General features: G+C 39.6%; 1 protein-coding gene across 3 annotated transcripts in view; it reads left to right on the plus strand.

The window, feature by feature from the left end:
- Positions 1 to 24,825, plus strand: part of nfatc1 (nuclear factor of activated T cells 1) — a 233,103-nt gene that overhangs the window by 27,246 nt on the left and 181,032 nt on the right. For 2 of the 3 annotated variants that reach the window (XM_052023740.1, XM_052023739.1), the window contains exons 2-3: positions 5 to 1,139; positions 6,800 to 6,959. In XM_052023740.1, the coding sequence (XP_051879700.1) occupies positions 5 to 1,139; positions 6,800 to 6,959 (1,295 nt within the window). Of the gene's footprint in view, positions 1 to 4; positions 1,140 to 6,799; positions 6,960 to 24,825 lie in introns of those variants that run through there. The other variant, XM_052023741.1, reaches the window with a different exon arrangement.

A 24,825-nucleotide genomic window follows, 5' to 3' on the forward strand; every position in this document is an offset into this window, starting at 1 on the left:
ACAGAAGCCTACAATTTTGCTTCACCACACATAAAAGTCACCCCGTCAACAGGTGTGGTGAATCCTTCCATACCTATATCATGCCACGGCTTGCAGTCTTCAAGTCCAGGCCTTTCTGCACTGCCGTCAACACATGGAATGATGGGATATGGGGGCAACATTGACAGTGGTGCTTCAAGCTACTACTTGACTCCAAATGTAAGACCAAATGGTGCTGGAGCCCTTGAGAGTCCAAGAATAGAAATTACTCCTTATCCTGGAATGCACGTTGCCCATAATCAGTTTGCTGGCGAAACTGAGATCGATGGAATTGAAAATGGTTCAAGTTGTAAGCGCTCCAATTCATTAGTTACCTTGTCTCTTCCCAATCCAGATGCCTACAGAGATCCCTCATGCTTAAGTCCAGCAAGTAGTCTTTCATCTCGAAGTTGTCATTCAGAAGCATCTGAGTCCAGTTATTCCATTACTTATGAGGGCTCTCCTCTTGCCTCTCCTTGGCAATCGCCATGCGTCTCCCCCAAAGGCACTACCCACGAGGAAGGATTCCCTCGAGGGCAAGCTGCATGTACCCTATGGAATTCACCCAGGCATTCCCCGGGCACTTCACCAAGGACGAGCATCACCGATGAGAACTGGCTGAGCCCACGGACCACCTCAAGACCATCGTCGAGGCCACAGTCCCCATGTGGCAAAAGAAGGCATTCATTCAATGGTGGGTACTATCGACAACCATCCTGCTCACCGCATCATTCTCGCACACCGTCACCACAGGCTTCTCCTCGGGTAAGCGTGACTGAGGAAACATGGTTGGGGAGTGGGAACCAGTACAATTCTGCTATTCTTGCTGCCATTACTGCCCTCACCACTGACACTTGCATGGATATCAATGACAGTATACCACTCAAGTCTCCAAGAAGAACTATACAAGACCAAACCCCTTCCATGTCTCTTAAACCTGAGCCAGGTAATGACGATCAAAGAGCTTATTCACCTTCCATAGATCCATTGCAAGAAGAATTTTCTGGGTCTCGTCTTCCTGTCAAAAAAGAAGCTTTCTGTGACCAGTATTTATCAGTTCCTCAACATCCCTATCCATGGGCAAAGCCAAAATCTGTCTCATCATCATCATCTTTTGCCAGGTAAGAGAGGTAGAAATCTATAATTTTTCATTATGAACCATTGTTGAGTGTGTAGCAAGCTTTACAGCAATGTCACTGACATGTGGTAAACTTCCATGGGGTAATAAAATGTGACTGAAAATGACTGGTAACTGGTTTATTATTGTCACATGTACTGAGGTACTGTGAAAAACTTTGTTTTGCATGCCACCCATACAGATAATTTCAAAACATAAGTACATCGAGGCAGAACAAAGGAAAAGCAATAACAGAATGCAGAATCTAGTGTTACAGTTACAGAGAAAGTGCAGTGGTCTGGGCTCATCAATAGTATAAAATATAACAGCTGGTATTTTATACCAAGCAAAATCTTGCTTTTACTTGTCTGGGGTCTTTTTGTGGATTTTAACCTAGAACCTCTTGTAAGTAGGAAGCCATTTAGGCATGACAGAACAACTGGGGTCTGTGTAAACAAGGCAAGTAATTAATTCCTTCCTGGTGTATGCAGTATAACCAGGAAGAGTTAATGGGAATTGTTAATTCAGTACTGGATCACATTAAGAAAGCAAAATAAGGGGAGGGAGGCAGATGGAATTAATATATGTACAGAGAGAGAGAGATAAAAGGTGTAATAAATGAAGTATGTAATATTTTTGATATCTCAACCCAATAAACCAAAATCTGAAAGAATGACTGCAACTTCATACCCTCCAATCAGTGAAAGTCCTGACTTCTGACACAGCTTTGGATGTCGAATGTTGCTTCAGGCTTCACTCTTTAATGATGATGAGCCTTGAAAACCTTGTGTTGTTAACAGCTGTTGGTGATCCTTTTTATATATTGAACTTATCTGCATGTAATTATTTGTCAGAAAATGAGCTAAAGCTCTCTGGCAATTTTCTAAGAAGCTTGCAATGAAAAATAGGAACATTTTTGTGGCAAATAGCTTACTGTGTTCATTCACAGTGAAGGATAGTTCTGGAAAAGCCAGGATTTATTCCACCTCTCTAATCTCCCCATATCAAGTTGTTTTATGTGTCAAACCACATTGGTGGCATGGACCCACATATACATTCTGAGTAAAAATGGCAAACTACTTCCATAAAAAAACAATACTAGTGTATTGGATGGATTTTGAAATAGCAATCTGATAGTTTACTATTATTGACTTTATTTTGTTTTAATTAATTACATTTAAGTTCTGCAGCTACCTTGGTGGGATTTGAACTCTGGTCTCTGCATTGCAGACTAGTCTTCTGGCTTGCTGCAGAAATCTGTATTGATGTTACAAATCCTACTAACCATCGCACTTAAAGAGTGGGTTGATAGCTGCATTGTTATAATTTTTATAACCTGAGCACATTGTGACACAGATTATATCGTTGAATGTTTTTTGAATATGATTGTACATGAATAGGAGCAGGCATATAACCCCATGAACCATTCCTCCATTCAATTTCATTGCAGCGTCACTGAACATCAATTCTATCTGCAAAACATAAGAGATAGGAGGAGGCCATTCAGCCCTTCGAATCTGCTCCACCATTTAACAAGCTCATGGTTGATCTTCTACCTCACAACCATTTCCTTCCATGTTCCTCTATCCCTTGATTCCTCTAATATCCAGAAATCTATCAGTCTCAGTTTTGGATACACTATATGACTGAGTCTCCACAGCCACCTGGGGAATTCCACATGGGGAAGTCCTTTTATCTGAAGAAATTTCTCCTAATCTCAGTCCTAAATAGCCTGTCCCTTATTTTGGGACTGTGACCTCTAGATTTAGACTCAGTCGGAGGAATCATCCACCCTGCATTTACTCTGGGGCCTTCAAAAATTTTGTATGTTTCTGTACTTGCCTTGATTCTGTAAATCTTAATGAGATTTCTGAATCTCCTTTATTTATTAATTTACCTACCTGCACTTTATCTGTAGCTGCTATACCATACGCTGCATTCTATTTTCTTTTACTACCTTGATGTGCTTATGTATGGAATGATCTGCCTGGATGACAGTCAAACAAAAGTTTTTCACTGTATCTCGGTATACGTGACAATGATAAACCAACCAACCAATAACAGAAATCTGTCAAGTTTTGAAGGCCTTAATTCAACTTTCATCCCAAAATTAATTTGAAGGAGAGAGTTCCAGATTTCTATTATACTTACCGACATAACCTATGGATAGATTGACTCCTGGCTCAGCTCACTCTGGAGAACAAATTGCCTTGAAAAGTTGCTCAATATTAATAAACTGAACAATAGAATTCATATCAGAAAATTGGTGACTTTTATAAATTTATTTACCTGCAAATATTACGGTTATCACAGACATTCACTCCTTTAGGTTTAGTGAGGATTCTGAAGTATAATTATTAGCTGCTGCTTTTTACAATGAATTCTGACCTGGGTGCTCTTGCTTGCCTGCTATAACTTCGGGGAAGTGCTTATAATTGGTAGAAAGGCAGTGATTTCTGGAGTTGTTTTTTTTTACCAGTGCTATGCTGGACAACCAATGAACCACGATATCAAATCACCCCCTCAATTCTGGTATCCATTTCTGTTAAGAGAATCCTTTTTCCCCTTTGCAAGTCAGCAACTCCAGATCTCATCAAGTATAGTAATCACTAAAGTTTATTAAAAATGAACAAATAACATTTGGCCAGAGAATTGCCATCAATTGAGGGATAAATATGAAATGATCTTCCAACTGAAACAGCCAATTTTCAATCTGTCTTCATTGTCAAGTCAAGTTTATTGTCATGTGCACAAGTACAGTAAGGTACAGGGACAATGAAAAACTTATTTGCAGCAGCATCACAGGCACATTGGTACAGACAATGCACAGAACATAAATTATACATAAGTTATACAAGACAGTGAAGGAGAAAAACCTGTTAAAACAAGACATTAGTGCAAAAGATACTATCAGAAATGTGTCCGTGGTAGTGCAAAAGGTGGTCTGTAGTGTTCCATTGCTGAGGTGGGGTTAGGGTTGTGCAGGTCAGTTCAAGAGCCTGATGGTTGTGGGAAAGTAACTGTTCCTGAACCTGGTGGTGTGGGACTTTGGGCTTCTGCACCTCCTGCTCGATGGTAGCAGCAAGAAGAGGGCATGGCCCAGATGGTGGGGATCCTTGCTGCTAGATACCACCTTCTTGAGGCAATGCCTCATCTAGATGCTTCCAATGGTGGGGAGGGCTGTGCCCGTGATATTGCTGTGGATCATTCCAATGCTCCATTGGTGGACATACTCTGCATTTTATTAATACATAGAAAGGAGTAAAAATTGGTCACGTGTTAAATGCTCAATAAAGAAATGCCAACATATTCTACACTTCTGAAATACAGTTCTATTGACTTGAATGCAGTTGAACTTAAGAATTGTGGAACTTGCAGCAGTTAATAGACCATGTTGTCTTGGATCAGAACTCTCTGCTGGTGATATCTGCCTACCTGCACTAACTTGTTCCACATGAGTATAAGAAATGGAAGCAGGAGTTAGCCTTATAGTCCCTTATTCGTACTCCATCATTCAGTGGGATCATAGTTGTTCTTTTAACTCACTGCAACTCTACTGCACAAATCCCATTCCCCATAATGTTTAAAAATCTTTTGATCACTACTTCAGGTAAAGTCAATGATTGAGCCTCCATAGCCCTCTTAGGCAGAGGGTTCAAATACTACTTGCATAGGAAGAAATTTCTTTCCATCTCAGTCCTGAATGGTTGACCCTTTGCTCTGATACTGTGAATGCTGGTTCTCGGCATTCCAGCTGTGGGAAACATTATCCGGGCATTTACCCTCTCAAGCTCTGTACACTTCAAGAGATCACCTCTCACTCTTCTAAGTGTAAAATGGAGGGCCAGCTGAGCTGACCCTGCTTACCTGAGAGTCCTTCTACAAAATAGACAGACTAAGTGATAACTAGACCTCAGGTGGAGGATCCTGGGGCCTTAACCTAGAAAAAGGCCTTTAAATTGTTTTTAAATATCTCCAAAGATAGTTAAAAATGATTCAAATTGACTTAAATAATGAGCAAAAAAAGAATAAAACAATTTAAAAAAACTAAAAACTTCCTCAACTGGTAAGAAGGTTCAGTGGCACCCCCTCCATTACCTATTCCCCAGCACTGAAATGAATGGAGTCACACACCGTATTGCTACCCAGCCCTGCCGTAACACTTTCAGCTGAATGCAATGTATATCAGATCTCTGCTCCATGAGTGAGTTCTCCACCACTGGACTCAGTAGCAAGTCCAGGTGTGAATGTCAGAGAGAAGCTGAACTGCAAGAAGGAAATTCCCTGTTCCCTGTGGAACTGCTGGCCAAACATAAACATGATTATATTTGGCACAAGTGATCGAGGACTAATTCGTGAACCTCCTCGCCAATCTTTTTAAAAGTTTACTTTCCTGTGAAATTTTCAATTTTCATTAATTTTTTTTAAAATGGAACATGTGAAGTTAGAGATAAAAATAATTTATGGCTGAAAATTCATTGAGTTATTACTCAGTAAATATTTGATTTAAAAATAATTTATGGTCATTTCTTTTTAAGTGTATTTTTCTCATTTAGTTTTCTTCTCAAATATTTATTGTATGTTTTAGAGATTAAGAAAAAAATGTGACATAGAAAACATCTGAAACCATCTCCAAATTTAGTTAAGGGAATTTTGCAGAGTCATGTTTTGCAAGACCTAAAAAAATACTCAAGTTAAATGTCAGTTTTAGGAAGAAAATTGTAAATAAAATTATTAGCAATAATAAAAAAAAATTCGCCATCTCCTATTATATCAAAGTTTTGAATTTCCTTCTTAGGACCAACTTTGTGTCAAATTAGAAAGATTACATTCATCTTAATTTAATCCAAGAAACAAACTTGACTTATTTCCAGATCACATAAAATTGTTTTACATAATGGTAGCCACAATCTGTTTTAAAGCTAGCTGATATCTTGAAAAAACATCTAGTAAAATCATATTTCTTGTAAGTTTCCAACCAATGAAAAATTTATTACCACAAAATAAGCCAAATTGAGAGAGGAAATGTCAATGGTGGATTCACTCTCTTGTTTGCTCATCCCTCCTCTCATTTTAAGAAACTGTACACAAAAGTTCTGTCAACCATTAACTGATTCTCTTGTTGCGTGTATTTAAGTTGTTTGGGAATACTTTTTGAAAAAATCAGCCTTGTTATGTATATTCAAACATCAAGCCAATGGATCAGTAAACTCAAGGACATGATTCATATAGAGAGCAACAGAAATCTAGGCTACAGGAAATGTTACTTAGCAGAGATAACGTCTTACCTTTACCAAATGATGCAAAGTAGCACTATAATAAAAAACCACCTGATTGAAAGACAATTCTTGAGGTAATGAGAACTCCTTGTAATCATTAAAACTGCTCTGTAAATATTATTTTATTTAAATGTGATACTAATTGTCAAAAATGTTAATGAAATTGTGTCCTGATCAACTGAGAGGTAGTTTGATGTGTGAACTGAAACTTTGCTCTTCAAGTGAGTACAATAAATTACTATTTGAAATTAATACATAATGGGATATTAACTAAAGAAATGGGAATCTGAAATATGTAACCCTACATTGACACAAGATTCATATTTTGGTGTGGTTAAAGCAGATTCATAAGATTGCTAAACTACACATATTTCCTTCTGCTTAGCTCTACTTTGCCTGCCCTTGACTGGCAGTTGCCATCCCATTCAGGACCATATGAGCTGGAGATCGAAGTACAGCCCAAATCCCATCACAGAGCACACTACGAGACGGAGGGCAGTCGTGGAGCTGTAAAGGCATCTGGCGGTGGACACCCGATTGTGCAGGTTCAATTGCTATGTTACTACACTGGTTTCTTACAGACTCTGACTGTACTTGTAGCTTGCATGATGTTTCCTTAGTTTAGGAGAAGGTGTACTGCATTGCTTCTGCAAGGTGCACTGCAGCAGCAGTTCTGCTTTAAACCATGGTGCAGTTGCAGTTAATTCTTTCTCAGGGGTGTGGGTGCGCAGTAAGCTCGCCTTGGATCCACATACCCTGTGAAGGCAGTGGTAGGCCACGCTGTTGGTGGTTTGATGGGACCAACCAGCTGGCTAACCATCACAGTGCAGTTTAGAATCAACCACACTGGAGTGTGAGATGGGAGTTGCATACATGGGCAACATAAGAGTCATACGGTATGGAAGCAGGCCTTTTGGCTCAACTCATCCATGCCGACCAAGATGTCTATCCAAGCTGGTCCCATTTACCTGCATTTGGCCCATATCTCTCTAAACCTTTTCTATCCATGACCCTGTCTAAATGTCTTTTAAACACTGTAATTGTATCCACTTCTATAGCTTCCTTTAACAGCTCATTCCATATACCCACCACCCTCTGTGTGAAGAAGTTTCCCCTCAAGTCCCTTTGAAATCTTCACCCCCCCCCCCCCACACTTTAAATCTATGCCCTCTAGTTTTAGACTCCCCTACGCTTGGGAAAAGTGAGTGATTAAATTCCAGGCTGACACTCAAATGAAAAAAAAAATTCTTATATGGATACAGGCACTGCTTTTCAGAGGGTTACTATCTATCTGGTTGACAATGGTGGTCTCCCACTGTTCTCCTATTGCTCTTGGGCTTTGAGAGCCAGTCAGCAAGAATTATTGAATGTGGTACCATAATGGTTGAGCTACAGGCCAGTGATCTGGAGGCATGAGTTTGAATTCCACCCAGAGTAGTTGGGAAATTTAAATTCAAATAAATTTGGAATGAAAGGTTAGAATCAATCATGAAACAAATTTCCTTCCTGAGGGTAAGTACCTCACAGATCTCTGGCAGCAGAAGGAGCTTTCACAAGAATGAAGACTTTCAAGGTAGGGAGTTAGGGAATTGGTGTAGCGGGGAAAGAAGGCATGAAGTAACCAGTGACCAGAAGTTAAGTGTTTAATATTTGCTCTTGCTGTAATACTTTGTTATACATTACCTTGTACAGACCACATTCGAAAGACTGCATTTTTTTGGACACCATTGATTTATACAGGATACAAACAGGCCCTTCAGCCCAACTTGTCCATGCCAACCATTTTGGCCATCAAGGTAGTCCCATTTGCCTGCATCCCTCTAAACCTTTCCTATTCACATACTTAGCCAAATGTCTTTTGAATGTTGTTTTTGTACCTGTCTCAACCACTTTCTCTGGCAGCACATTCCATATACATATTGCCCTCTGCATGGAAAAGTTGCCCCTCAGGTCCCTTGTAAATCTTTCACCTCTCACCTTAAATCTATGCCCTTTAGTTTTTAGTTCCCCTTCCCTGGGAAAAAGACTATGCACATTCACCTTATCTATACCCCTCATGGTTTTGAACACCTATTTAAAGTCACCCATTAATCTCTGATATTCCAAAGAATAAAGTCCTATTCTGCCTAACCTCTCCCTATAACTCAGGACCTCGAGTCCTGGCATCATCCTCGTAAACCATGTTGGGATTGAAGGTAGCAATAACATTTATTCACCAGATAAGTACCTTTCCATCTATGTTTAAGTTAGGAGGTCAAGGTTGAATAAAATTACTTATATTCCCTTGGGTTTAGAGGACTGAGAAGTGACTTAATTGAGGTGTTTAAAAACAGAAATGGATTAAGAACACCAGACCCCAAAGGACTATTTCCTCTAGGTGGGAATGGCAGGCATTGGGGGATTTTATACGGAGCCACTGTACATCATTGTTTTCTACAAGGCCTTCATTGATTGTTCAGGCCTACCTGTCCTGTGGTGGTTGTCATCAGCTGCATTTTGAACTGAGTTGCTTACTAGGCCAATTCAAAGTCAAAGTCAAAATTGAGTTTACTGTCACATGCACAAGTACATGTATGCACAGGTGCAATGAAAATCTTACTTGCAGCAGAAAATCTTACTGGCACATAGCATCAGGTACACAACATTCATAAGAAAAACATAAATTAAACATAAATCATACACAATTTTTTACAGGAGAACACAATTAGAACAAAAAACAACGAAGTCCATTTAGTGCAAAGTGATCAAAGTTTTGCTATACTGTAGTGATTAGGGTTGTGCTTGTTGGCTCAAGAACTGAATAGTTGAAGGGAAGTAACTGTTCTCGAACATGGTGGTGTGGGACTACAGGCTTCTCTACCTCCTGCCTGATGGTAGCTGATTATAAGATGGCAAGGCTTGGATGGTGGGGATCTTTGATGATAGATGTTGCCGTTTGAATTGCCATACCAGAGCATGATGCAACCAGTCAGGATACTTTCAACAGTACATTTGTAGAAGTTTATTAGAGTGTTCAGTGACATGCCAAACCCCCTTAACCTTCTAAGTAAAGATGCTGGCACTTTTCAATTCAAAGAACATTGAGCAGTGATTAGACTTGTGCATAGTCCAGACCAAGCCAACTCTTCTTGATTAAGTCAGGGATGTGTATTTGTCCAAATAATCCTTACTATTGTGATCTCAGAGGCAAAATTAAATTGTTAGTGACTGTGAATGTTGGTTAAAGTGTCTTGATGTATTTCTTGTTGTGGCTTGTTTTACACACAGTCCTGTAGTAACTCTGGACCTTCATTTAGTTAACAATATACAGTATCTTCCTTTAGTGACAAGCAAACACCAAAAAACACACATGTAATTTACATCTTCATTGTACAATTTAAAACTTTTTTTAAGAAGTCAGCCTTGCATAAAGGAACACATTGTTTCTGCTCTGCGATCTATATAATTGTTTTTTTTTAACTACAATGCATTTATCAGTTGTAGTATGTCTTTGCAAACAGTTCATGACCTTCTGGAATATTTTTGGCTAACAAAGCCCACTTGTAGAAAAATGTAATTTCATATGCTTTTGTACATAGGGATTAAGGATAATCAGTATTATGTTCCAAAAGAAAGGTTCAGCCATTTTGGTTTGTGTTTTAGTTCTAAAGTAAATTAAACTTTTTAATGAAAGTCTAGGCAAGAGTTTGAATAATGTTAACATTTAAACTGGCAAACTAAGCACAGGCACCTAACGCACAGTGACATAAACTGGACCACGGCCTGTCAGATCCAGTAACCCAGGTTCAATCCTGACCTCTGGTGCTGTCCATGTGAAGTTTGCACCTTCTCCCTATGACCACATGGGTTTCCTCCAGGTGTTCCAGTTTCGTCCCACATCCCAAAGGTCTGTGGGCTAATTGGCCACTGAAAACTTACCCCTAATATATAGGTGAGTGGTAGAATCTGGGGTTGTTGATGGAACTATGAGGAGAATGAAATAAGATTATTGTAGTGCTTAGTGGTTGGAGAGGACTTGCTGAGCTGAAGGTCCTGTTTCCCTTATGATTGTGTGATAAATCACTGTTTATACAGTATCTATATAAATGTCTGGTTTCCTTGGTTCTCTGATTTTTACCTGGAAAATATTAGGCTGAACTTTCTACTGACTGACAAACTGCTGACTATCATCAGCTGTCCACAATGCTTCTTCTAACCTGATCCCAGATGCAGTCTCGCTCCGAAGGCCAGCAGTCCTCTCTTGAGCGCAAGTGGCCAGCTGCACTCACAAAATAGCTTTGACAGCCGGTGAGAACCTGACCCCGTCAACACTATCACTGACGTCAAAGGCATATGAAGGTCTTTGACCTTCACATAGGAATTATTATAAAAAAAAGGCAAAACATTAATTTATTATTTATTTAAACTTTGAAAAGCATTCACACAGCTAAAATAATTCCATTTTTTTTAAGTTAAGTGAAATCAGATTTAAAAAGTCTACTTAATTTTGTCCCTGTTAACCTGGCGAATTTCAATGGTTTGAGAGAAGAAACATCTGAGGTGACCTGAACTGCCCAGGCAGTCTTCCCAAGGAGTCCCATTGGCATAAGGAAGGTGTTTTGGGGTCGGCATCTCATGGAATGGAAGGCTGTGTTTCAATCCAGGCTCAGCAGTCCTGGACTTTCGCTTGGTAAATTATTTAATAGTGGGCAAATCAGCAGATTTTCAAATGGAAGATCTACCCCATTATATTGGGTCATAAATTGTATTATAATTGTCTGTTGAACAATTTTACAGGCAATTATAATACAATTTATTATTTACAAAACAGAACTGCTTTCCTTTAATGATATTTCATCAGATGTGCAGGGCGGTTAAGAAGTACATTTACATTGCTGAGGAAGATGAGATGCAGCCACAGTTTTGTAGCCGCAAGTTCTAGTAGCACATTCAAAAACCAGAATGCTGTTTTAGAGGAAATAAGTGGGTGTATTCCCTTTGCTTGTGAAGCTAAAGAAATATTTCCCACTAAATTTCAAGTACTTTATATTAATTGGGTCAAATTATTCTTTTTAACCCAGAAATGAAAACACAACTCCAGACTTGTGCTGGATTTTTTTGCAGATTACCCAAGTTCATTTATTGTCACAGGCATGCATGCCAGGGTATAAATGCCATGAAAATTAGCTTTTTGCAGCAGCAGCAGCACAGTACATTACAAACATAACAAACATAAGTGAACATAAACTTAAATCAACATAAATTATACACAACTTACATGGCAAAATAAACATAACAACACTAGTGCAAGTTGAAAGGGAGAAAAAGAAATGTAGTTCAGGGTAGTGTTAGGGTTTATCAGGTTGGTTCAAGAACCTAATGGCAGTGGGGAAGAAGCTGTTGTTGAACCTTGAGGTGTGGGTCTTCAGGCTCCTTTACCTCCTGCCTGACAGCAGCAATGAGAAGAGGGCATAGCCCAGATGGTGGGGGTTCTCAATGATGGATGCCACCTTCCTGAGACATTGTCTCTTGTAGATATCCTCGATGGTGGGGAGAGCTGTATCCATGTTGCTCAGACTTCCAATTAAAAGGCATTGCTAAATAAGCAAAAGGTTTTTATACAGGGGGCATGAAGTAGTCCAAGGCTTCAAGTAGTTCAGCTATGTGGGCCCTAAACTTGTGGTGTGGGTTAGTCACTGTTATAGAAACAATGTGATCTCCATTTCCATTCATATTTCGTGTCTCAATGCATGATTTGAAATCTTATGTTGTTTCTTCAATTTCTCTCCTGTTCTACTTTCAGTGAGATGGTGAATTTGAGGTGTTTCAGCACACCATAAAGCAAATTAGTACAGTAATCCAAAACCAGTTTTGAAATGGTGCTGGTCTGGGCTTTGGTAACTGTGAACAATTCCGGATTTGCAAGGCAAGTGGTTTGCTGCAATTATTCTGGATGAGCTTTAATGTTGGATTCCTGATGGAGAAAACAAGGGGAATGCAAACTTGTGGTGATTTCCCCCATCAATTGTAGTGGAGAATCTGCTGGAGTAGCATGTGGTAACCTGGCAGATAGAACGTTGCCCTAACCCTATCCCTTTCAACAGAAGGGAATGATGGTAAAGCCCTGAGATAATTATTGGTTTATATGTTCTGTTGATCTGTGCTTAAGGATTTTTAATTTTTGTTTTAAGAGGTTTAATTTTAAATAAAACAAACAACTTTTGGGAGGTTTGTAAAGTCAAAATCAAGTTTATCGTCATATGCAGGAGTGTACGTAGGCAATGAAAAACTTACCTGTGGCAGCATCACAGGCACATAGCATCATATAAGCAGCATTCATAAGAAAAACATAAATTATATAGAGATTTTACAAGAAAGAAACAATTAAAACAAAAAAAATCATCCATTTTAATGCAGAGTAGTCAATGTGTCATAGTGTTGCTATACTGTAGTGATTAGTGTTGTGCCAGTTGGTTCAAGAACTGAATGGTTGAAGGGAAAATAGCTGTTCTTGAACCTGGTGGTGCGGGACTTCAGGCTTCCGTACCTCCTGCCCCGATGGCAGCTGTGAGAAGATGGCATGGCTCGGATGGTTTTAAATGCAGAGCTTTTTTTTAAAGCTGTGTTGTGGGTGGAGCTTATTCCATCTCCCTCTCCCCTGCCCACTCATGATCCCATTGCATTGTGGAAGGCTCTGTTGATGACAAGGTTTTGCCACAAGGGATCAAACTGGCTTCCAACCCTGAGCTTTCCCCTGTTTGTATTTCTGCAGCAAGTTGCAAGAAAGGCAAATGGGCAGGCACGGTAGTGGTTAGCGTAACACTTTACAGCGCCAGTGACCAAGGTTCAATTCCAGCCACTGTCTGTAAGGAGTTTGTACGTTCTCCCTGTGTCTGCATGGGTTTCCTCTAGTGCTCTGGTTTCCTCCCCACATTCCAGAGACGTACGGGTTAGGAAGTTGTGGGCATGCTATGTTGGCGCCGGAAGCGTGGCGACACTTGCGGGCTGCCCCCAGAACACTCTGCGCAAAGATGCACTTCACTGTGTGTTTCGATGTACATGTGACTAATAAAGATATTGGCCTTTATTGCAAGAGGGTTGGAGTTTGGAAATAGCGGTGTATTATTAGAAATGTTTGCATGGTGAAGCCACACCTGGAGTACTGTGCATAGTTTTGGGTGCATTATTTAAGAAAGGATTTGCTAACATTGGAGGCAGTCCAAAAGAGATTCACCAGGCTAATTCCTGAGATAAGACAGTTGTCCTATCACAAGTGGCTAAAGAAGTTGGATCTGTATTCTTTGGTATTTAGAGGAATAAGGGGTGATCTTATTGAAATATATACGATCTTTAAGGTGAATAACGGTACAGTATGTTGAGAATGACAATGTTGAGAAGTTTTTGCTAGTGGGAGAGTCTTGTATGGGGGGACGTGGTTACCAGATAAGGGGGTGATCATTTGAAACTTCTCGTAATGGGTGGTGAATTTCTGGAATTCTCTATCCCAGAGGGAAATTGATGGCTTTGTGGAATTGGCACAGAATAGGAGTTTGAGGTCTGGGGCAGATCAGTCCATGATCAAATTGAATGAGGGGGTAGGCCTTGAGGGACCAAGTAGCCTACTCTACTCCTACTTCTTGTGCTTTTACTGTCTCTGGTGGTTGGGCAGCAAATATTCATGACTCCTGGTGACCTCAAATTACTGGTCCAATACATTTTGTCCCATTCTCTTTCTTTCGCGAAGGATATAGTTCACGGACACCAGCCTACCAAGCAACCCCACCTTTGTGCGTTGGTTGTGACTCAGTGGGTACGGTCCCACCTGAAGTCTGTGAGTTCACATTCCACTCTGGAGACTTGCATAGGAATCCAGGTTGACACTCCAATGCAGTGCTGAGGGAGTGCTACACTGATAGAGGTGTTATCTTTTGGATGAGATATGGTCTCACCTTCCTCCTGTGATGACCATGATGCTATTCAGAAGCAGTGCAGGCAAACTGGCTTGTCCAATATTTGTCCATTGATCGAAAATAGATTACTTAGTTATTAACACGTTCCTAATTGTAGTAACTTCCATATGTATTATAGAAGATTCCAGAGCTGTTAGATCATCATCATGAGTCTAGTCACATAACGTTGCCCAATATGCACACAAAGACGGGCTTCATCTGAGTCATTGTGTAGTGATTGGGGACACGGGACCTGGCTGATTTCCCCACCCCTGCATCAGCTAGTCCCCTCCATTATGCTTCTCAAACTTGATTAACCCATGCTACATCAGATCATGCAACTTGACACATTTTCAACAGCCATCCTTAACAAACATTGTGGTCTAAAGCATTTATTAAAAGAATAATGTGACATAAATGTCTTTTTTTTGTGTGAAAAACCCTAGAATTTCTCCCTCTCCATTGACTTGTTCTTAGTACAGTACACCCATTCATTGAGCTTTGTGGTGCACAATGTTGCCAGACATTCTTGTAGTCAGGCAAAGCCATATGGAATCATGAACCTTATTGATCTCTTGTGTTCAAGGTTTTGCTTGTAGTTACTTTTTTATTGTAATGCATGGAAAAACCCGAGTTTAAGGGTTGCAAGGAAACAAAACTACCACAATCCACGGCGTGAGATTTATTGATAAAAGTGCTTGAGGTAGAAATTCAGCCTTGTTTGCTTGTGCAATATAATAACAGCTGCACACTGTACTCCCTTCCAAAACTCATTTCAGTGCCTTTAGTGGAGCCATATTTCAGAAGTGGCGAACAATGCAAAGTAGCTACCACGTAAGCGCATTCAGTGTAACTGGCCGAAGACTTGTCAACACTTTAACTTTTGAACTGCCAGAAACTTACAGTTGTTAAACTGTGGTGTGCAGAGTGCCAGGTGGAGGGCAGAAATAAAGTGATTCTGCCTCTGCGGCAGACGTAGCCAAAGACTTTCCTGTGAGTTTTAAATATGTGGTTTACCCAAACAAAAACTGACAGTGTGCAGCTGCTGGGAGCCACATCATTGCACATGCAGTGAATATAGAACCTGCAGCCTTTTCAACAGCAGGAAATACCATTGTTTAAGAACAACTACAGAAGAAATAGCAGCAGAAGTTGGCCATATGGCCTTTCAAGTCTGCACCACCCATTGAATAAAATCATAGCTGAAATGAGTTTGGCATCACCTCCACTTTTTCTGATTGTCCCCCCAACCCTTGACTCACCAATAGACCAAAAATCTTTCTATCTCGCTGTGAATATAGTCAGTGGGAGCTTAACCGGATGTTTCCCTTCATGAGGGAAGATAAGTACTCAAATTCAGGCTAGAAGTATGCCAATTAGCCCTCCTAAACCCTCTCTGACATTTACTAAGATTATGGCAATCTGATTGTAACCCCAACTTCACGACTGCTCGGCCAGATTCCTGCTCTAACTCCATCTACAAGTTCGCAGATGACACCACTGTAGTGGGCCAAATCATCAAATAATGATGAGGTCGTTACAATAAGGAGATGAAGAGCATGGTGTCATGGCAACAACCTTTCCCTCAACGTCAGCAAAATAAAAGAGCTGGTCATTGACCTTCAAGAAGGGGTTGGTGCGCACACTCTTGTTTACATCAATGGTGATGAGGTTCGAAATGGTTGAGAGCTTTTAAGTTCCTAGGCGGAACATCATCATTAGCCTGTCCTGGTCTAACTACTAGATTCCATGACCGAGAAAGTGCACCTCTACTTCCTCAGGAGGCTAAGAAATTTGGTGTGTCTCCCTTGACCCTCACCAATTTTTATAGGTGCAGCTTAGAAAGCATCCTGTTTGGATGCATCATGGCTTAGTATGGCAACTGCTCTGCCTGAGACTCCAAGAAACCAAAAGAGAGTTTCGGACATAGCTCAGTACATCACGAAAACCAACCTTCTCTCCATGGATTCCATCTGCAGCTTCTCGCTGCCTTGATAGAGCAGCCAACATAATCAAAGACCCCACCCACCCCAGACATTCTCTCTTCTTCCCCCCCTTCCGATCGGGCAATGAGATGCAAAAGCCTGAAAGCACGTACCATCAGGCTCAAGGGCAACTTCTATCCTGCTGTTATGACTATTGAATGTCTCCTTGTATGATAAGATGGACTCTTGACCTCACAATCTATCTCTTCATGCCTTGCACCTTATTGTCTGCCTGCACCACACTTTCTCTGAAACTTTAACACTTTATTCTGCATTCTGTTATTGCTTTTCCCTTGTACTACTCGATGTACTGAGTGATGAAATGATCTGTATGGATGGTCATACAAAACAAAGTTTTTCTGTGTACCTCAGTCCATATGACAACAATATACCAATTTACCAAATTTACGTTGCCATTTACCTTTGTAACTTTCACCCCCTTGCTTAACAAGTATCTATCAACCTCTGTTTTGGAAAATATTCAAAGATTCTGCTTCCATCACCCTTGAAGAAGAGCGTTCCAAAGACTTGTAATCCTCTCAGAGAAAAAATATTTCCTCATCTCTATCTTAAATAGGCAACCCTTTATTTTTAAACACTTGAGCTCTGGTTCTATCGCCAGAGGAATCATCCTTTCCACCTCCATCTTGTCAAGGTTCCTCAGGATCTTAAATGTTTCAGTCAGGATGACAGCTACATTTAAGGGGTATTTAGACAGACACACGACTAGGCAGGGGAACAGGGACACAGACCATGAGTAGGCAGATGGAATTAATTTAGATTGGCATCATTGTAGGTGTAGACGTAGTTGGCCAGAGGGCCTATTCCTATGCTGACTATTCTTGTTCTAAGTCCCCTCTTACTCTTCTAAACTCCAGCAGATGCAAGCCTAATCTCTCCACCTTTATATATAAGACAATTCACCATTCCAGGTACTACTCTAGTAACCATCTCTGAACTGCTCCAAATGCATTATGTCCATCCTTAACAAAGGACACCAATACTGTGCACAATAATCCAATGTGATCTCACCTATGTATCACGCAACTGAAGGATAATCTTCCTACTATTATATTTAATTCCCCTAGCAATAAACTATGACACTCTGTTACCTTTCTTATTTCTTGCTGCAACTGTACACTCGCCTTTTGTGAATCATGCAAAGGACCCACAGATGCACTCAGGGTTCTGCAATCTCTCAGCACTTCCGATCTACAAAGGCTTGAAAGACTGAATGCCCTCTTCCTTTGCGATATTTCCTATGATTCTTTGGTTTAAAAATTGAAGAAATAAGCGTCATTATGCATACTTAACATCCAAAGACTGCTAGTAAAATTCCATGGACTGATAGGGTCAATAAAATGCCTGGGATAATTTGAATGTGGAATGTCCATTTGTAGATTATTACAGAATGTTTCAGTCAGTTACAAAAAAGTAGTTTCAGACTATAATGCTGACCATGCATTTTTATTAGAACTGGATGAGAGTACCAAGAGGAGATTTGATAGAAGTTTTTACAGTCATTAAGGGTTTATATAAAGTAAATAAAGAGAAATTGTTTTCAATGGCTGAGAGCTGAAAATCAGAAAGCATGGATTTAAAGGGGTTGGCTCAATAAAACAGAAGGAGTTGCCAATTTTTATTTCTTGACATCTAAGCACTGTCAAGAAACAATTAGTGTCTTTTTACATTGTATCCCTCTTGCGGGGTGTCAAGTTGGTTTCAGGTGCTTTGATGACATAGTCACAATTATAAATTAAATTGGTAAATTGGTTTATTATTGTCACATGTACTGAGGTACAGTTAAAAACTTTGTTTTGCATGCCATCCATAGAGATCATTTCATCACACCAGTACATCGAGGTAGTACAAAGGGAAAACAAAAACAGAATGCAGAATAAAGCGTTACAGTTGCAGAGAAAGTGCAGTGCAAGCAGACAATAAGTGCAAGATTATGATGAGGTAGATTGTGAGATCAAGAGTCCATCTTATCATACAATAGTCTTATAACAGTGGGATAGAAGCCATCCTTGAGCCTGGTGGTACATGCTTTCAGGCTTTTGCATCTTCTGGGAGGGGGGATAAGAGAGAATGGCCAGGGTGGGAAGGATCTTTGATTATGTTGGCTGCTTTACTGAGGCAGCAAGGAGTATAGATAGAGTCCATGGAGGGGAGGTTGGGTTTCATGATGTGCTGAGCTGTGTCCACAACTCTGGCAATTTTTTGCAGTCTCGGGCAGAGCAGTTGCCATACCAATCAGTGATGCACCCAGATAGGATCCTATCTATAATGCATCTGTAAAAATTGGTGCAGGTCAATTTGGTTAGCCTCCTGAGGAAGTAGCTACGCTGGTGAGCTTTCTTGGCCATAGCGTGGTTGGACCAGGATAGGCTATATGGTGATGTTTACTCCTAGAAATTAGGGTTGCTATTTTGAAATAATTACTTTAAACTAATGTGTAAAAAAAATAGATATTTACCTTGATAAGATGAGTTACAAATAACAACATTGTTAAGCACCAGTGTTGTCAAATATTTGCTTCCTCTGATAAGGAAAATATAAATTATGAAAATGCATATAAAAATGCATTGTTTTACTTCTGGTTTCGATATTAAATAAAATATATAGAGATACAGTATATTAATTCCATGAATTCATAAGTCTGATTGCCATTGGTTGCCACCCGAGGTGTAGGGAAGATTGGAGGAGATAATAAAACAAAAACTATCAGCAAAGATGGAACAGATTAGAGGTGGTTTTCTCCAGTAAAGTGAAGGCCAAGAGGGTGACCTGATACAGGTCTTTAAGATTATGAGATGTTTTAATAGATTGAGTCATAATCTAGGAGCCAAAACTGTAAGATTGTCACTAGTGAATCCAACTATCTTGAGTGGCTCGAGTGTGGAATTCATTACCACAGTTAATGTAGGTGCATTAAGGTGAAGCTAATATGTGAAAGTAGAAGGAATGAAGGTGTTTGCTATTGTTTTGAAATGAAGACGGTATGGAGCACAAACACCAGGCTGTTGGGCTGAATGGCCTATTTCTGTTCCACTCGAAAATCCTTTGTAGAATGCATATTCTGATAAGCAGCAAAGCCTTGAGTGAGGTAAAGATTCTGAATAAGTGACCTCATTTAAAGAGTAGAGTGGCATTGGATCCTAATTGTAGACTCAATGACCCCTTTTAGGACTACTAAGATCTTGCATTAAATATTTTGGGATTGATTTTGCTAAGTATTTATACGTTTAATGTCCTAGCAGAAAGGCTCTGTTTGCTGAGTGTGCAATGGAGCAAAATGTGCTGCCCTAGCAAGTATTAGTCAATACCCAAGCACAGGAACAAGAACTTGTATTCATATAGTGCCAGTAACACCATAAAAATTCCCAATATGCATCACAAGAGTGTTATTAAACAAAATTTGACACTGAACCATGGAAGAAGATATTGTGACAGGTGTTCAGAAGTTTTCAGGAGCATCTTAAAGGAAGAAAGTCTCTTGTACACTTCACGATTCCATGATCTTCCAATCACTTTCAAACCAATGAAATACTTTTAAACTGGAGTTGCTATTGGAAAGTTGGATATGTGGCGCAGAAGGCTCCGCAGAAAATGGTGTGATGATAACTCTGTGATCTGTTTATAAGGATGCTTATCGAGGGATAATATTGGCAGAGTACCAGAATGAACCCCTTGGCTCTTCTTAAGGTAGTGACATGGGATCTATTATAACTGCATGAGAAGGTAGATGAAACATATCACTTCCAACAACGCAGTGTTCCTCATTTCTGGTGATAAAATAACAAAACCAATTATTTGCCATATCTGTAAGTCTAGGTCTTCTAGACTTTAGGAACCAGAGGTGGGGAGTGCCAAAGAATGGGCAGGATGAAAGGCAGTGATAGTTTTAATGGGATCCAAGGCATTACAGTTCTGAGCGTGGCTGAACAGAGTGGTAGCTGCAGAAAAATTGTGATGAATAGAGGGCCTGAGATTAGAGAGGTGGAAATTTTGAAAGAACAATTGAAAGTGAATTGGGGGAAGAATCTTTTCCAGGGGAGGACACAGCAGACATCATTTTGGGAGAGAGAAGGGGCACAGATGTGGAACAAGAAACAAGGAAGCAATCAGAGCTGGCCCTATTTGTGATGACAAAGGTGGAGCAGTGATGTTACATGAGATGTCAAGGATAAGGGGATGACAGTTTACACCAGAGCACATGCCCTATACAGCACAGAAACAGGTAATCCCTTCTGGTGTTCAAGCTCCACTTGAGTCTCCTCCCAATATTCCTCATTAAAATCTCTCTGCATAACTCTCGATTCATTTCTCTCTCACACACTCGTCCAGCCTCCCATTTGTTGCATCTTTGCCAACTACTCCCTGTGGGAGTGAGCTCCAGATTCACGTCAGTAAGGAAATTCCTTCTGAATTCTTTACTGGCAGTGATCAATGGTTGGGAAGTTTATATGGAGAACAAGATTTGAGGTGGCATTGGACTCAGAGCAAAGAGATCACGGTTACTGAGAAAGAGGTTGACATCAAGAAGGTCAGAAGTCACTTGTCCAGAGACCAAGCAAGGAAGCAGTGAGGATAGCTTGCTGAGAATATTTATACAGCACTCTGTGGGGCTGGAGGGGGGAAGGGATAAAGGAAAAGGTAGAATATGTTAGATTTCTTGTTATGTTTGAGCATGAATAAGATACTATATGTGCATATTTCTACCTTCATCCATCATAGTCATTGATAAGTAAATCTGTTAGAAGAAGATTAAAGTTATGTGTAATTACTAAATTAATGCTAATGCTACAAAGGTATGGCAAGCCTGAAAAATAATACATGATATTTATGGAAAAATACAACAGTCCCTCTCCATATTTATAAAATACAATAATCTCTCTACTATAGGCAAGATATTTTTTGGTAATGAAAACTGCATTCGGTGGTAAAATTTAATAAGTATCTTTCTGTTTGCAGTTAGCCAGTGTTCAGATTAAGGTTAGCATTTTATGTTTGGATACACTAATTTTATTAATACATATTTCATATCTCGAAATTCAATAATTGGACATTGCTTAGGGCTCAGGTCTTCAATCTGTCAGCATTTTCCTGCATTAACTTCAATATAAAGTGAAGGAAGCCGTCAAGCTTTTGAAATGGGAAATTCGTCAGTGCTGCTTACCCTACTGCACTGTAACAACATTAATACTGCAGCAGAAATGCAGTTTCTTTGCATAATTCCTCCATGGCCACACTGCTTGTTGCTGCAATCTCCTCAGAGATCTCCGCACTCTTCAGATTCTAGCCTTGATATCCCCAATTTTCTGCATAATAGCAGCACTTTCTGCTGCCCAGGTCCTATTATATCCCTCTACATCTCTACTGCTTTTGCCTTTTTTAATCTGCTTATTAAAACTTACCCTCTTGACCAGGATTAGAGTCAGCTGGCCCAATATCTCCACTCTGATTTTGCTCCCTGGAAATGTTTTGCTCCATTAAGTGGGTAAATTGGTTTATTATTGTCACATACACTGAGGTACAGTGAAAAACTTGGTTTTGCATGCCATCCATACAGATCATTTCATCACATCAGTACATTGAGGTAGTGCAAGGGAAAGGCAATAACAAAATGCAGAATGATGTGTTGCAGTTACAGAGAAAGTGCAGTGCAGGCAGACAATAAGGTGCAAGGCCATGAAGAGGTAAATTGTGAGGTCAAGAGTCCATCTCATCATACAAGAGGTCTGTTCAATAGTCTTAGTGAACAGACAATTAGTATAACAATGCACGTCATTGTTGCAATATCCAAAATAACAGTGGAAACAGCAATTAGAAATATAGACCTAATCCTTACTGTAGTATAACCCAAAAGTAGTTGCTCAGAATATTGAGCCAAAACAAGTTGCTTAGGGGAACTAACCATTTTCAGTCACTCCCAGGAAGGTGGATCCTGGACTTGTATAGACCTACTGTAAGTCCAAGACTATCAACCATTATCAAGCTTACTTCTATGATTTGGCGCTTTGTTTTGCCTTTAATGTAGATGCCATATCATCTGTTCTTTTGGCAAAAATCCAAGGGTAGATTAGCATGTTTCATTGTTTGCACAAAGCAAAAGTTTGAGGAACTCCAGAAAAGTGAAATTCGAACATTTCAGGTTCAGTTTTAAAGGTAGAAATCATAGAAATATGTAAAGAATGAATTATGATTTAATGCTGATATCATTATTTGAAATAATATTATGCTTTATTTTGGTAAGATGGCTGTGAACAAAACAAAACTTGTTACTATAAACAATTTTACATATCAGTAGGTTTTAATTTAATAGAAATTGGCAGAGATATTTGCCTTACAGATGATGCAATCATAAATTCTGCTGGTTTTCAGGAATCTTTCAGTCCTTGAAAGCAAATAAGAAAACTTGTGAATTTTGTGAGACAGTTTCACTGTAATCAACATCTGTTAGTGTAATGAGGTTTGACATTTTGACATTTATTTTGGAGTGTGTGGTATTCAAATCTCATCTGGTTCTTATGACTGGTTACAAATTTCAAACAAGTTGCATCAACCTTGGCACTCCCTAATTATGGGTTCAAACCCCACTTCAACAGGTTATACAGCATCCAATGCCCAGACCTTTGCTGATCTTCTGCGAATATTTCTTGATGTGTGTCCTAGAGTCATTGTTATATTCAGCTCCCAGTAATGGGTTCATCCTCCTCATTTCCTTCCACGCTTGCTATTGCTTAGTGCTACAATGCTGAGTACAAAAGCAAACAACGTTCGGGTTTCTTGCATTTTCCAAATTGTCCAAAAGAAATAAATTAACCAGTCAAATGCAGTTTTGCAATGCAGGATAGGTTGTTTCTGTTTAACTGGAGCATTTGGTGGCTACTTAGATTCTATATCGGAGGGTGTACCACTGTATGGCTGGCTTTCATTTAGAAAGGAGAAGACTGGGTGGTCATTAAAGGTTAAGGTAACCACTGATGACTTGATAGATGAATACATCATGTGAACCAAAATTCTGGACCCTTGACTTGGTTTGAGCTTCCCAGTGTCGATGAGTAGAAGATCAATCAGCCAGGATTTGGATTATTGATTACTAGTTACCATTCGGTGGTCCTTGCTGGGAATGACAAAGATCTCACATAATATCTTAGTGACTGAGTAGAGAAATGACAAAACTTTGTCATATGTTGTATGAGTTATCACTGGATAAATAATCTTGACAGTTCCGAGGTGCAAGTGCAAGTCTGTTTACAATCATTTAACCCTAAGACATCTCAAAAGAATTGCAATGAAAAGCATTGTTAATGTGAGCCAGGCAGTGGAGAACACAACTGATTTATACTACATCATGGTGTAGGAATTTGTTGTTTCTAAAGATGAAATTTAGTGGTTGAGTCGGAAATTTAGTCCCGTTGAAGTGATTTCGAAAGTGGAGGCATTGGACAGCTGCTATTACATTAGTGCAGGTGGTAGACAAATTTCTACACTCAAAGTAAAATAGAAACTTGCACTTAAAATGCACCTTCAGGATAATAGAAGGTTACAAGATGCTTCATGTGTGCATCATCAAACAAAGCATACTCTGAGCCACATATAGAGATGTAAGCATAGGTGACCAAAAGCTTGGCAAAGAGGTTGGTTTTAAGGAGCATCGCATAGATGAGAGAGACAGCAAATTGGAGAAGTTTAGAAAAGGAGTTCCTTAATGAGGGTGAGGGAAATCGTTGGATTCACAAGAGGTCAGAATTGGAGGAAACCAGAGATCTTGGAAGGTTGTAGGGGATTTCAAAGACAGCTTCCCCAAGACACAAGTACACAGATGGAATTCCATGAATTCTTACTTTCTGCATGGTTTGTTTACATGATGGGGTAGTTTTGCTTGCAAATGGGTGTTGGAAAATTAGGGTGTCACATGACATTGCTACACCTCCACTGTAATGCTTGCCAATAGGAATCAGAAAATTGTTTCAATATTTGGTTGGTAATGAAGAGGGTTCAAATTTAAATGCAAGTTTTAATCTTGATTGAGCACTGAATTGAAGAGGAATGCTTTATCTTCAAGATGTCCACTGTTTTCTATTGAGAGCTTATCTATAAAATTATATCATATCACCATGTGGTATTATAGTTACTGCCAACCATTTGGAATGCTATTAAGATAATTTTGTTTAAAAGCATGCTGGGCATTAATGTCTCTACCCACTTTGATTCTGAGAAATATTTGGGCAGATGTTTTGTGGCTTTCATACTACAGAGCCTATGAAGTCATCTAATGGGTGTTTTTCTGTTTGTTGTTCTCAGATAATTTTGCAGTGTTACAACTGTGCTATACTGAAAATCTCAGTGTTCTTAATGTTTTATTACTGAAAGGGGTCACTATGCAAGGTGGTGTTTATATCCAGGTTCAAAATAGAACAGAGTTGTATACATTTTGGAGAAATCCATCTTTATATGGTTAAATATGTTCTTAACTATTGCCTTATCTC

Source organism: Pristis pectinata, chromosome 9, assembly GCF_009764475.1.
Source record: "Pristis pectinata isolate sPriPec2 chromosome 9, sPriPec2.1.pri, whole genome shotgun sequence".
Classification (NCBI taxonomy): domain Eukaryota; kingdom Metazoa; phylum Chordata; class Chondrichthyes; order Rhinopristiformes; family Pristidae; genus Pristis; species Pristis pectinata.